The 14,835-nt window shown below is 53.5% G+C and overlaps 2 protein-coding genes across 2 annotated transcripts in view; one reads left to right on the top strand and one right to left on the bottom strand.

Annotated features, from left to right (window-relative positions):
* LOC139833173 (nuclear transcription factor Y subunit B-1-like) overlaps positions 1-13,710 on the top strand; it is a 34,840-nt gene extending 21,130 nt beyond the window's left edge. The window contains exon 4 of the mRNA XM_071823363.1: positions 13,136-13,710. Within this exon, the coding sequence (XP_071679464.1) occupies positions 13,136-13,174 (39 nt within the window). The 3' untranslated portion in view covers positions 13,175-13,710. The remainder of the gene's footprint in view (positions 1-13,135) is intronic.
* Positions 6,190-8,131, bottom strand: LOC127314603 (uncharacterized). Its single transcript, XM_051345105.2, has 3 exons — positions 7,607-8,131; positions 7,250-7,532; positions 6,190-7,170 (listed from the first exon to the last, which is right to left on the bottom strand). Exons 1-3 carry the CDS (start codon positions 8,129-8,131, stop codon positions 6,590-6,592), a joined length of 1,389 nt encoding a protein of 462 aa, XP_051201065.1. The 3' UTR covers positions 6,190-6,589.
* Positions 13,711-14,835: the final 1,125 nt, after the last annotated feature.

Raw genomic sequence — 14,835 nt, 5'->3', positions numbered from 1 at the left:
AATCACTGCAGGTTTCATCAAGGAAGCCCAATACACCGAATGGCTCTCCAGCATCGTTCCTGTGGAGAAGAAAAACGGCCAGGTGCGGGTCTGTCAGGACTTCCGCGACCTGAACCGTGCATGCCCTAAAGACGATTTCCCCATACCCATTACGGAGATCATCGTCGACTCCACCACCGGACATGGCGCGTTGTCTTTCATGGACGGCTCGTCGGGCTACAATCAAATCAAGATGGACCCGGACGACGCCATCAACACCGCTTTCAGGACACCGAAAGGCAACTTCTACTACACCGTCATGCCTTTCGGATTGAAGAACGCCGGCGCTACATATCAGCGTGCCATGACACGCGTCCTTGGCGACTTGTTCCACCATAAGGTGGAATGCTATATCGACGACTTGGTGGTCAAAACCAAAGACCGCCGCGACCACCAAGAGGATCTTCGCGTGGTCTTTGAACGACTACGTCGACACCAACTCAAGATGAATCCACTTAAGTGTGCATTCGCCGTACAGTCCGGCCTCTTCCTCGGTTTTGTGGTGCGCCACCGAGGCATCGAGGTCGAACCAAAGAAGATCAAGGCCATCCTCGACATGCCTGCGCCCACAAAACTCAGCGAGCTGAGGACCTTGCAAGGGAAGCTAGCGTACATACGGCGTTTCATCTCCAACCTCTCCGGGCGCATTCAGCCCTTCTCGCACCTCGCCAAGAAAGGTGCTCCGTTCGTGTGGGACGAAGCCTGCCAGCGCGGCTTCGATGACATTAAAAGGTACTTGCTAAACCCACCTGTACTGGCAGCTCCTTTAAAAGGGCGCCCACTCATACTGTACATTGCAGCCCTGCCCAATTCGTTGGGCGCTTTGCTCGCCCAACACAATGACGAAGGCAAGGAGGTGGCGTGCTACTACTTGAGCCGCACCATGGTGGGGGCTGAGCGCAACTACTCTCCGATAGAGAAGTTGTGCTTGACCCTGATGTTCGCTCTTCGGAAACTACGACACTACATGCTAAACCACGAAATCCAACTCATTGCAAGAGCGGATCCCATACGGTACGTATTAAGTCAGCCCGCACTCATGGGGCGACTTGGAAAATGGGCGCTCCTCATGATGGAATTCGACCTCGCCTTTGTACCGCAGAAGTCAATCAAGGGGCAAGCTTTGGTGGAGTTCCTCGCGGCGCATCCCGTCCCAGACGATTCCCCTCTCATCACCGACTTGCCCGACGAGGAGGTGTTCGCCATCGAGCCGGAAGCACCATGGGAGCTGTACTTTGACGGTGCCTCGCGCACCGAAACCGACCCCGACGGTGCTCCGAGGCGGAGAGCGGGTGCCGGCTTGGTATTCAAGACTCCACAAGGAGGGGTGATTTATCACTCTTTCTCCCTCATGAAGGAGGAGTGCTCCAACAACGAGGCGGAATACGAGGCCCTCATCTTCGGCCTACTTCTCGCGCTCTCTATGGAGGTGCGCTCGCTGCGAGCGCTTGGGGATTCCCAGCTAATCGTTCGCCAAGTGAACAACATCTACGAGGTTCGTAAGCCTGAACTGGTGCCATACTATAATACGGCCCGGCGGCTCATGGACAAGTTTCGGCATATCGAAATCGCCCACGTACCGCGGAGCAGAAATGCACCAGCGGATGCGTTGGCAAAGCTGGCGTCCTCATTGGTCTTACCAGATGGTAAACCCACGCAGGTTAACGTTGAAGAAAGATGGCTTCTACCCGCCGTCTTGGAACTCGTACCCGCAGATTGCGAGGTGAACACCATCACCACAAACGTGGTGGAGGAGGGAGAATGGCTACAGCCATTCCTCGACTACTTCCAGCACGGACGTCTCCCCGACGATCCAACCGAGAGGCGCCAACTCCAACGACGACTCCCTTCCTATGTCTATAAGGCCGGAGTCTTGTACAAACGGTCTTATGGACACGAGATGCTCCTTCGGTGCGTCGGCCGAGGGGAAGCTGACCGCATCTTGCAAGAGGTGCACCATGGGGTGTGCGGCGGCCATCAAGGCGGAGCCAAGATGTACCACAGCATCCGGCTTGCCGGGTATTACTGGCCGGGCATCATGGTCGACTGCTTGCAGGTGGCTAAGTCGTGCCATGGATGCCAAGTCCACGGCGACTTCAAGCACCAACCACCAGCGCCTCTACATCCGACCATCCCCTCCTGGCCATTCGACGCCTGGGGGATCGACGTCATCGGCCCAATCGAGCCGCCCTCATCCCGGGGGCACCGCTTCATACTCGCGGCAACCGACTACTTCTCCAAGTGGGCGGAAGCCGTCCCACTTAGGGAGGTGAAGAGCGCCAACGTCATCAACTTCCTAGAGCGGCATATTATATACCGCTTTGGGATACCATACCGCGTCACCTCCGACAACGCCAAGGCCTTCAAATCAGGCAAAATGTACAGGTTTATGGAGAAATACAAGATCAAGTGGAGCTACTCCACCGGATACTACCCACAAGCCAACGGCGCGATTGAAGCCTTCAACAAAACCCTCGGCAAGATACTCAAGAAGACGGTGACAAGACACCGGAGGGATTGGGACGACCGTCTCTATGAGTCATTGTGGGCGTACCGGGTCACCGTCCGTACCCCAACACAAGCGACGCCTTATTCTCTCGTGTATGGGAGTGAGGCGGTCTTGCCGCTAGAGATTCAGCTACCCTCCTTACGGGTGGCTGTGCACGAAGAGCTCACACAAGATGAGCAAATTCGGCTACGATACCAAGAGTTGGACGCCCTAGAAGAGGGGCGCCTCGAGACGCTTCAAAATCTGGAGCTGTACCGCCAAAACATGGTGCGGGCGTACGACAAACTCGTCAAGCGCAGGGTCTTCAGGAAGGGCGAGCTGGTCCTCGTGCTCCACCGCCCTATCGTCGTTACACACAAGACGAGAGGGAAGTTTGAGCCGAAGTGGGAGGGACCATACGTCATTGAACAGGCCTACGACGGGGGAGCATATCAGCTGGTCGATCACCAAGGATCCCGGCCTATGCCCCCAATCAACGGAAGGTTTTTGAAGAAGTACTTTGCTTAACGTTTTGCGCCTTCCATCATTTTTTTTTTTTTATTTTTTATTTTTTATTATTGTGCTTCTTTTCTCTTTCACTTATTTTCTCTTGCCCTTGAGCCTTCGCAAAGAGGGGGATTTCTTCTGTTGCCCAGCAAGTCCATAATGCACCTCCCGTTGCATCATGTGACTTGTCCGTGTTTTTCTCGGTTTTCCCCGGACTTTCAAGTCCTACACAAAAACGGCTTTTCCAAATAACGCTTCGCCTGCGACTAAAGATTTGGCTGCCTTAGGACTATGCTAGCGGAAGCACGGAGGGTAAGTGGAGCAGCACCTACACCCACGACACCCAAACACACCTCACAGGCTCCGAGAGGCGGCGGAGACGACTACCTGGGCGACTTGTGGATATCGAAGCCGCACACCCCCATTCTGCCGGAGGTGTCTCGGGGCACAGAGACACCATGCCCCGGGGGAAAACGCTAGGAGAAGACCATATTATGTGGCACCCCGGGGCATGCCACCAAAAGCTCCAGATAATATGCCTGAGGGGGGTCGTAGTCCACCAAAGTGGACGGCTGCCAACCTAGTTCTCAAGGTGGTTCCCCCGAGGAAACGCCACAGCGGCAAGTCAGCGTCCTATCAGCAATCGGCAAGCAAGTCAAGTACGAGTTTAAAAAAAAAAGAGAGAGAGCAAAAAAAAAAAAAAAGAAAAAAAAGAGAGAGAAAAAAAAAACGAGTCAAAGAAAAAATGATCGTTCAAGTCAAACACCTCCCATCGTTCAACGGCGCCCGGCGTCCTCATCCAGTCGTCAAACCACGGGAAGGCGGGCGGCAGTTGTCCACCACCCTTCAGGCATGAACACACCCTCAAGCCGTTTCCCTACAAACCAAATTGCCCCGTTGCCTCGCCTATGACTCTGGGTCCTTGAGGCACGGAAGGGAGCATGGCGGAGCTGTGGGGGCTACTCGTTACCCACATGGGCTAGGGTACGATTTTCTGTCGCCTCTCAGACATTCGTCCAACCACATCATACTCATACACATCACACTCACGAGCGTCATGGTATTTCGACGGCTCCTATGTTTTAGTCCTTCGGCAGCCTTTTCCGATGTCTTTCTCATGGCAAGGGTAACGGAAAAGCCAACATTAAAAAAAAAAAAAAAACCACAAACTCGTTTTTTTGTTCCTCTATTTGGTCTTTCCCATGCGTTGGATGACTTTTGCCTCTCCGGGCATCCTGCACGGTGCAATGTGGTAGTCCTTTCAGGCTCTTTGGCTACGTTCTATTTTTCTGTGCAGCAGGTGTGAATCACGCGACACCGTCCAGCGTCGCTTGCGCATCTACAACCATGAACGTACGCCTTGACAAGGGAGCCGGGGGCAGCGCGCACTCAACAAACAACGGGCGCAGCGCGCACTCATGACAACTACAAGCCGGCGTCCGCCCCGACGCGGGGCACTCCTCTCACCAGCTATACTTCGACAACAACAACGCCAACCGTCGCCGGTCGTCACCTGGCTCAGCGACGTCCGTCACGCCGCTGGGGGCACGTGACAACAACGCCAAACGTCGCCGGTCGCCGTCTGACTCGGCGGCGTCCGTAACCCCATTGGGGGCACGCGCCCCAACATCTACTCTGCGTCAACTACAACAACGCCACCAAACGCCGTCTAGCTCGGCGGCATCCGGGGGCAACATTATGCCTTTAATATTACCATCCCACCCGTCGCAGCACGGGTACACAAGATATCGACGGATGTTTCGATGTCTTCATCATGACGGGAACAGTGTAGCGCGCCAATGCGGCCAGCGCGAAACTGCGCAACCCTTCGATCTGCTCGGCCGGCACCGTGGCAGCTAGACGGTCGCGACTGGATCGATAAACGCCCTCAAGGAGCAGCATGGCGTTCGCCGCCGCTTGAGGATGACAAAGTGATGCTTCGTTGACAGGCGTCGTGGCAGCTATACGACCCAACTAAGCACTGCGCCTACGTTGACAGGCGTCGTGGCAACGACCCAACTAGGCACTCTACCCACTTCGAGCCCGGGGCACACCGAGGCGCCGAGGCCAGCAACTCTTGTGGCAGCCACAACCTTATGTTGCGCCGTGGCGTTGCCAAGTGTATCTCTCACCAAGTCGAGCAGTTTTGCTTCGCTCTCCCCCTCGACTTGGTGGGGGGCATTACTCCTGAAAACTTGTGTTCTTTCCCTGTATTTTCTTTCCCTATAATCATTACGGAGCAAGTAATTGCCCACATAGTATACGGGAGAAAACATGTCTCCCCCTGTATTTTCATTTTCTTTCCCTATAATCATTACGGAGCAAGTAATTGCCCACATAGTATATGGGAGAAAACGTGCGCGTTTGGTTCATACAAAGCATATGTCGCTGGGGGCAACTTTATGAAGCCCACAAACAGCAAATGCATTATGTGCACATCGCAGTCGGAGCGCGCACATGTTAGGTCGGAGTTCAGCGGGCCTGTCATAGAACCGGCTCTAGCTCACCGTGTATGTTCTGATCAACACCAATGTTAAAAACGCGAATTCCGCAGCGTGGCGATCGCGACGCGGCATTTCCCCCACGTCACCTCCCTCTCCGCGATCGTCTGCCCGGCAAAGGAGATCGTGACTATACAAACACCTATGCGATGGCCCGCAGTTAAGAAACAAGCCAGGCGGCGGCTCGACTCGCGCAACCGCGGCATGCAGCAAGGCTAGGTACGCCCATGTGTATGCCAGCATGCCTAGAGATCCAGCCAAAGCCAACGATTGCATGGCACCGCGTTCGCGCGACCTGCAACTAGCTTGCGACCGATTTGCATACAGACATGCCCCAGCCAGATAGCCGGGCGGGAGAACAGTAAGTACTGAACATGTTTCGTGCTGCTGGCTGCACGGATGGATGAATTAGCTCTGGCCTTGGTAGCACTGCGTGCGTGCCTGCCACAGAACGATCACGCAGCCTCCGCCCGAAATACGCGCGTCGCGGGCCGGTACAGGCAAGCAATGCGTAGGGACGGCTCAGCGTCGACGTTTTTACAGTCAACAATGTCTAAACACAAGTGCAGCACAGCAATTGCCAAGGTACAAAACGTAGTAATGGGAAAAGCAGCCTTTATTCATTGCAATGGAAAAGAACAATTTCAAGGGTACTAAACGAGTCGGTAATATAACTGATTCAAACTAAAGAAAAAAAAAAACAAGTGCTGGATTCAACCTAACTAAGGAGCACTAAAGGGGCCATGAATAACTCGAGATATATGGTTATATGGTGAGGACGAAGCCATCTCATGCCTCAGGTTTAGGGAGCTCGCCCGGCACCGCGTATGCCAAGATGTGTGCTACCTCGGGTAGCGCTCCTGCTTCGGCATGGTTCCGCTGCTCATCAAAGAGAGCCAGGAAGTTCGTTGCTTCAGCTTCGCGCTGCTCCAGCTGGTTTGTCATCACGTCGAAGGTCTCAGAGACCATGCTAAGACACTTGAGTTTGGTGTCAATGGTTCGTTGCTTGTTGCGAGCCCCCTTTGCGCTCAGCCGGGCCTCCGCCGCCAGTTCATCATACCTCTTGGCTGGCATCTTTCTCACGCGCGATTTGTTTCATTAATCGGGCTTCGGCATGCAGGTCCGGTGCCTCCGGTTCAAGCTGCTTCAGGTCCTCTTTCACCAAGGGGATAATAGTCCGAAGTCGCTGCTGCAGGTCCCGGGCTTGTTCCTCGGCAAGGGTGGCAGTCGGATCGCCAGCAGTGTTGGGCGCTGCCTCGCCTCTCATGCGCGCCACCAGTTTCTCCAGGAGGGAAACTAGTCTTTTCAATGGCTCCGGGATGGCGCCCTTGTAAATCCACATGGAGGTGTGTGCTTCAATGGCCTCCATTACGCGGTCTGGATCAAGGGGCTCCGCACGCAGCAGCTCTTGAATTTCAGCAAGGCCATCGCGCACGACACGGACGAGGAGACGCTCAGCAAGAGTGCCCTCAGGAAGGAGGATATTACACGGCAGGGGAAGTAGCACAGCAGGAAACGTCGGACTTTCCTTTACCAGGGACTGGACATGGGTCGTCAGCTTGGTTTTGATCTGCCGTGCTAGAGGAGACAGGTACTTCAAGTCATAGTTTGAGTCTACCGGGGCTTCGTTCAGACCTGCAAAGGAAGTTGCACCTTAAAATGGCGCGACACTGGAAGCAAACTGAGTTTAAACTGGAAGAGACAGTAAAATTACCAGCGCCGGAAGAAAAACTTCTACGCTCAGCCTCGTCAGGCTGAACGGAAGGCGAGAGCATCACGTCCGCCAAGTGCTCATCCCCGACAGGCAGAGCTGGAGGCGGTAACGTCACGCCCGCCTCCCCGCTCTGGAGCTCAACCTCGGAAGATGGAGCGGAAGGCGCAGACGTCACGTCCGCCTGTCCGCCCGAAGCAACCTGCTGGTTGGCTTCTAGTTCCTCAAATATGGCGTCGAGATTGCCCACATCGGCTTCGTCGTCCAACACGACGAAATCGTCCATCTGGTACACAAATCAGAGACGACCGATTAGAAAAAATATATACGTAAAAAAAAAAGCATATGCGGACTGTTTACCGGAGGGGTTGGTAGACCCCCTGTTTCCTCCATGTCGTCCCCGGAGTGTTCGGCCTCCTTGTTCCCGAGGGGAACGCCGCTGCTACTGGAGGCGGACGGAGTTGCAGCAGCTCGAGGGGCACTCGCCTTCGACCTTGACCTTGCTTCAGCCTTCGGCTTGGCCTCCGTTGGCACGGGCAAAGCAAGTACAGTAGACCTGCCACGCGGAGGTGGCGGAGATGAAGACGCCCCCACACGAGTCGGCTTCATGTGGTCGGGCAAGGGCGGCGGAGGCGGCAGCCCGTGAGGGTTGTCGATGACCGAGCTGCGCGTCCCTTGGCGTCCCCACCGGTTGGAGGGCGGCGAATTTTCGCGACGCCGCGCGACGCGCTCATCATCATCATCATCCCACCGCCTTTTGTTCGGTTGGTCGTCGCGAGGCGAGGCGGCCTTGTCGACTAGACGTTCAGTGGGTCGACCCTTCCCTAGCCGATCCCTCTCGCCCGCGCCCGATCGTTCCTTCCTTGAGGCGCCGTTTTGAGACATGGTGCTCCTATCAGGACAGAGGAGAAACAAGAGGTTAGCACGTCGAACAATCGCAGAAGCGGCCGACGTGAGTACAGTAAAATAAAGGGGCTTGGCGGCTATGCGTGTTCAGGCTAGCCGTGCTAACAAGCCCCGGGTATAATACGCACAACAAAGCCCGAGCAAGGAGGCCGACGAGAGGATGTCGATACGGCTGGACGAAAGTCGACGAAACTTGTCGACGTTGAAGGGCTCGTATCGAGCTACCGCCGCGGGAGCCTGCGTTATAAAGGCCCGGCCAGAGAGTCCGGCCGTTTCACGATCGGCTTGTGCCAGCCAGGTCGGTTCCGATACGGCTGGGTCTTATGGAAAGTATACTCGTTGAAGTTTAAACAGATACAGGAAAGAGACTCGGTCGGTTTGACGATTGCCAGGAAGCCCTGTTTGTTGTGTTTCGATCAGGCACGATGGGTAATGCCACGTTTAAAAGGAAACCAATCGCACGAAGACAGCAGATTAGTTTGCGTCCCTTTTGTCCCAAAAAGGAAAGTTCTAATTCACACCAAGTCAAATTCGATTTGCTTCGCACTCGAACTCGACTTGGTGTGGGGGCATTTGTTCGACGTATTTTTGTGATCATAGTACTATCTTTGTCTCATGGAAGTTGTCTGACAAATTTACAAATAACGGGTGTATCTACTCATTATTTCTAGACTAGGTACATCCCGCTTTTGTCAAATCTAAGACATCTTACATGAGACGGAAGTAGTATCAAATATACGTGTGAATATTCCGCGTTCAAAGTACAAAAATATGTGCGCGACGGATTGACGTGTTGTCTGCCCCGTGGACCTTCGACCGATCGCTTCAGAGTCCAGATTATATACGAGTCAGGCTGGACCGAACTTGTCAAGCGTGACCAGATTGATCTTATCGATATTTAACAGATACGAGTATATCTCTAGTACTCTGTTTGTTTTCGTATGGCGCAAGCCATGGAGGCCGGGAGATACGTACCAGATCAGAACCACCACCGCCTCACGACCCCAGTTTTGCTGCCTATATAAGAGGCGCAAGGCAAAAAGAAAAAACCAGAACCCATCCCGCAGACGTACGTTAGCCGGAGGCACGAGCAGATCGCATCAAGGAGAACCGCGCGCACGCCACCGTCGTTCCTCTCCGGCAGGCGGCTGAGAGAGAGGACGGCCGCTCTGGGTGCACAAGGAGCACGTACCTTCCACGGGCTAGGAGGCTCGCCATGGAGAAGAAGGTTCCTGGAGTTGTCATCCGGAAGGGTGAGAGCGAACACTAGCTAATCTATATGTTTGTTGATTTTGCATCTATTAGGAGGTTGGGGTGCTGGCCGTGGCGACAGCCGCCGGGGGCAGAACGTTGCCCCAGCCCCGTCGTGGGGCAGTCGCCAGGCTGAACGTTGCCCCAGCCGCCGCCGGGGGCAGAACGTTGCCCCAGCCCCGTCGCCAGGAGCCGAACCTCGGCGCGGCGCCCGCGGCGGCGACCCCGGCGCCCGCGGTGGCGACCCTCGACGCGCCGTACTCTCGGCGCGGCGCCCGCGGCGGCGACCCTCGACGCGCCGTACTCTCGGCGCGGCGCCCGCGGCGGCGACCCTCGACGCGCCGTACTCTCGGCGCGGCGCCGCGGCGGCGACCCTCGACGCCCCGTTCTCTCGGCGCGGCGCCCGCGGCGGCGACCCTCGACCCGCTGTACTCTTGGAGCGGCGCCCGCGACACTCGACGCCTCCGCGGCAGCGACCCTCGACGCGCCATACTCTTGGCGTCCGCGGCTCACGGACGCGATTACCCGTCCTGTACTTTTCCGTCGCCCCGCACTTGGGCGTGGCATCCGCCGCAACGGCTGCAAATCATTGCAACGTCAAGCCTAGCTCTTCATGCATGCTACCGATTCCAACATCAACACCGTCCGAGACCGACGAGGCAAGACGACGAGGCGGGCATGGACAGCGCAAAGGCCATGCTATGCACGGGGCGTGTACATGCTAGTACACGGACTCCGCCGGCGCCTACACGACGCATCACCATCATCACCACCCTGCATGAAGACCGCGAAGCGAAGACGATGAAGACGACCACACGGCTTAATCGGAGGTTTCCCGCGGGTTATCCGCGGGAGTAATTAACTGGGTGCTTTCCGAGGCCCCGGGAACCAGTAAACCACAATCGCCTATTTTTGGCCGCGCTGGCAGGCCACACGAAGCGCACGTTCGGGAATAGTCTTTTAGTCGTGATGATTAATTGTATTTTTTCCCCTTTTATTTATTTTTGTGTACTTTGTACACTGGCACGCCCGCATTATTTTTCCCCGGTGTAAGGGAGACGCTTTTCACCTTAGCGTCCTCTTTTTCGTGTCAAACATCATCATCATAGTGGCATTCTCCGCCGCAATGAGCTCCGCCATTGCACGGTGCTCCTCGGCGCGTGCTCTCCTCTCCTCAATGTCGGCCTTGGGCTTTGCATCCTCCTGGAGCGTGGTCCACTTTGCCTCCTTCTCCTTGGTCTTCGCCTCCATCATCTCCTTTGCCTCCAAAGTTTTCATCAACAACACCTCTTTGGATTTGACCATCACATCGATCTTGAGAGACAATGATGCGGCCTCTTCTTGTTTCTTAATCTTGTCATTGGTTGCCTTGCATCCATCTGGCCTCTTGTTCTTCTTGGCCTCATCGTCCTCCTCCGCATCCTCCAACTCAACAAGCTTATGCTTTGGCGGGCGCCTCTTGCTCCCTCAACTTCCATTTCGAATTGTGCTCAAGAAGGGTATAGCAATGAACGAATTTGAACGGTATGTCTTTCAAACCCGGCATCTCCCGATACCTTTGCTGCGCGATAGCATCCCAATCGCCAGCGTTGGTGCATCTCGGTGGCGCGTTCCTCACGCCCTCAATGTAACCGGCCCACCGGCTGCACACTGTCTTGATGGTATCCCATTGGCCTTGGAGTGAGCGGTAGGAGAGGGTCGGAGTAGAAGAAAGAGGCGGCATCAATTGGAAGAACTTGTCCTTGATGCGTTGCCAATACCTCTTGCCGGTTTGATCGGTGCCGGTCACGGCATCCATCGAAACCGCCTCCCAAGCCCGGATCAAGATCACATCTTCAAACTCGGTGTAGTTGCCGGACCAGATCGCCCTCCCCTTCGCCTTGGCCACCGCCCCATCGAACGCCCCCTCCTCGATCTCTTCCAACTCATCTTCCTCGCCGTCGGCGTCTTCTTCCTCAAACTCCTCGCCCTCGAGTCCCTCCTCCAATCCGTCGTTGTAGTCACCGTAATCCACAAGCGGCGCCGAGCAGATGTGGACGGAAGCCTCGTTGAGCATGTCAACGTATGACTCCGGTGCGACATCAACGGTGGGACTTTCATCGACCACCTTGCATGCATCAACCGACTCTGGCGGCGCCTTCGTCATCGCTGCCGTCAAGGCACTCAGCGACGCCATCTTGGCTGCGGCTGGCTTCTTCGCAGCCTTCTTTGGCGCCGCCTTCTTCTGCGCTGGGTCCCGCTTGGCTGGAGCGGGAGGGGCAGCTGCAGCGGGAGGCGCGGGGACGACGTGCTGCCCCAGCCGCTTCCGCTTTCCAAGAGCAGCAGCAGCGGGTGGCGCGTCGACCACGAGGCCTTCGGTGGCGGCTGCCGCGACGGCGCTAGATCTAGATGCGGTCGGTGGAGCCGGTTCGTGCGGCGCGGTCTGGCCCGGGAGCAGCGGCAGGTTGATGGTGTCCATGTCGGCGCGGGAGCGGGGGCTGCGGTGGCCGAAGGGGACGGGGAGCGGCGGAATTGGGAGCGGTAGGTGGGGCGGAAGCGGGAAAGGGCGAGCTGGAACTTCCTTCGCGCCAACGCGAGGAATAAGATGGGGTTCGCGCTTGCACAGCCTCCCCAACCCGGGAATTTGGGGTTTCCGCGGCTCGAAACGGGATAGCCCAAAAAAAAAAATTGGTATGGAGGTTCGATGCGGTTTCTGAATGGTCCCTCCCTCCGAACCCGAAAACAGCGGTTATTATGCGGATGGGGTCCGACGGGGGTCTGCTCTTGATGCTCTAAGACAAGTCCTAATGGGTTAGTGATTTTGGAGTCCATCATTCGTCTGTTAAACTGTTCTAGCCATAGTTGAACGAAATGTGGGTCAGTGTTGCTGCATCCCATGACCTTGTTTATCCCAATCGAGAGTTGGGATCAAGCAGGAGTTGAGATGGGTTGGCGCGCATGATGAACATGGTTTGGGATCGCCCAAGGGTCAAGCATGATGCTTTTATTGAAGTGTTTTCTTGAACCGGAGACATAAGGAGTGCATTCCCTTGTCGCGGAGAGGAGGAGGCTCATACACGGTTAGAGAGGTACCTAACTCACTAGTACAAATATTTGCCTCTGTTAAAAATATTTGCCCGTAGCTGAAGAGGTTTTCCTGGAATGAGCCTTGACTGGGCTATTGACATCAGCAACAAACATTTGTCAATGTCTTACGCCAATGTGGTGGATCGTCACCCTCTATGGTAAAGGACATTTGTGTGTTGCCAATATTTGCATCCCAAAAGCCCACCACTCTAGCCTATAGAACCCCTCCCCCGTTGCTCTCAGAGTCACTCTCAACACTAGCTGCCACACTAACTTCCTCTCACTCCCTTCCCTTTCACTCCTGATCTCTTCAATGGCGTTCCTGTCCAGAGCGACTTGTGGTGGCAGTCCCCTCACCAGCCCATTGGATTGTTCTCTACTAAATTATAGTCTGCTTTGTTTAGATTCCTATTAATTGTCTTTAAATGCTTATATATTTATTTGGATTTAGACGGATGAACCTTATATATTTCTTCGGTTCCTGTTAACATTTTTGTTGATGTGGACATGATTGGTATAGATCATGTACATGCCTTTATATCATGTCTTATCTGTTTCATCTATAAGATTCTGGTGATCGTTTCATTGTCTTTTACTGTATTTTACGCCATTTTAGTTTAGTTCTTTGTTTCAAAATTGTTTGATAATGTATTCCTTTGTCTTAAGGACGAGGTGGAAGCTGGCGACGATGCGGCGGCCATGTAGATGTTGGAGCCGCAGCCGTGAAGATGTAGGAGTGGACCTTTTGTGTAGGGCGTGGTAGAAGACGGCGACGATGCAGCAGCCGTGAAAATGTAGGAGCGGGGCATCGCCAGGATCTTCCTTTTGTATAGGGTGTGGTAGAAGACAGGGACGAGGTGGGTAGCTGTGAAGATGGAAGGAGCGGGGCTCCGTACACCATGCAGAGAAGTCGGTGTTGCCGGGCTTCTTTTTGTTTTGTACAGTAGACATCGGAAATGGGGGTTTCCGATTAGTTCTTAGCCATTGTAAGACATTAAGATGACGGTTTTGCATTTTGTGACTGTTGCCAATATAATGAAGGCAACGGTGTAGAGAACCGTTGTCATTGTGCTCCCACATCATCGATAGTGTCAAGGCGATGAAGCCCTTCTCTGTTGCAGATGAATGTTTTGATCCGTGACAATAGTGCCTGACTGTACTAGTGACTTGTCATTTGGAGATCCAGGTCGGCTGCCCTATGGTGCCTGACTGTACTACCCTGCCTGAAGCTATGCTTCCTACTTGCTTGTCATTCTTACATATAAAGACCAAATGTTTGTACTACCTCTGATTCATATCACTTGCCACTAGTATGGATGTATCTATAACTAAAATATGACTAGATACATCTATATTAGTGGCAACTAATATGGATCGGAGGGAGTACAACATTTTATACACAGCTTACAATTTATGCGTAGTTTTTGCTCGTCTTCTTGTTTACACACCTGACATAGCTTCTCTTCTCTTTGTTTTGTTTGGTGACTATTCTCATTGCAGATGGAGGTATGTGGTATTTGAGCCAGTCTTAGTGATTTTGGCTTATGTATGCTCAGCTGTACTGACTGTGTTCAAAGTGTTAAGGCTTATAGCCCATCATGGAAGCTAAGGATTTATTGTTTTTTAGATTATAAAGAATCTTGATAACATATAACTACTTACTACTGGAGTACTAGAATATTTTAATCACCTAGTTAAGTCAATAATATTCTTAACTATATGTCACTTTTAGACAAGGGAATGGAAATGGAACAGTGCGAACTGGAATTTGTGCCACCACAACACTGCCCTGCCGATGGAATCAACTGCCATGCCTATTGAACCAACTGTGCCACTGCCCTGCATGAAGGTAACTATCATCGCACTCTAGTCTTGTTACTTGCCAATGCAGTCATCCTATTTCTATACCTCAAATGTTTTCATTCCTCTGTTTAGAAGACTGTAGGATCACACTTCACGCACCATCCTATTACTATACAGTTTCCTATCTCTGTGATTTGAATTCAAGTGTTCCGAACAGGTCCTATGTTGTAGCATTTCGTGGACGTGAGGTCACAACGTGATATTCAGGACTGGTCGCTTATTACCAAAAATACTTGAGGTCACCTAACAAACTTGAGGTACTGGGGCTTTTTTAAAATATTTATTGTAGATTTCTTCAGCCACTTAGTTTTAAGGAGAAAATATGTTTGCAGTTTAATTGTGTTATGCAGTCGTAAGTACTTGTCTGATTTTTGCTTGATCAGCTCTTGTGATACTCTATCTGTTTTGAAATGTGATATCCTGTCTATTTTTGTACTTGTCTCTGCAGAGGCAACTCATTGAAGAGCATTGGGCCATCGCCTCCGTATACTTTTGAGATGATG

Source organism: Lolium perenne, chromosome 7 (assembly GCF_019359855.2).
Source record: "Lolium perenne isolate Kyuss_39 chromosome 7, Kyuss_2.0, whole genome shotgun sequence".
Classification (NCBI taxonomy): domain Eukaryota; kingdom Viridiplantae; phylum Streptophyta; class Magnoliopsida; order Poales; family Poaceae; genus Lolium; species Lolium perenne.
The sequence above is the reverse complement of the archived record's forward strand: the minus strand, read 5'-3'. Positions and strand labels throughout refer to the sequence as shown.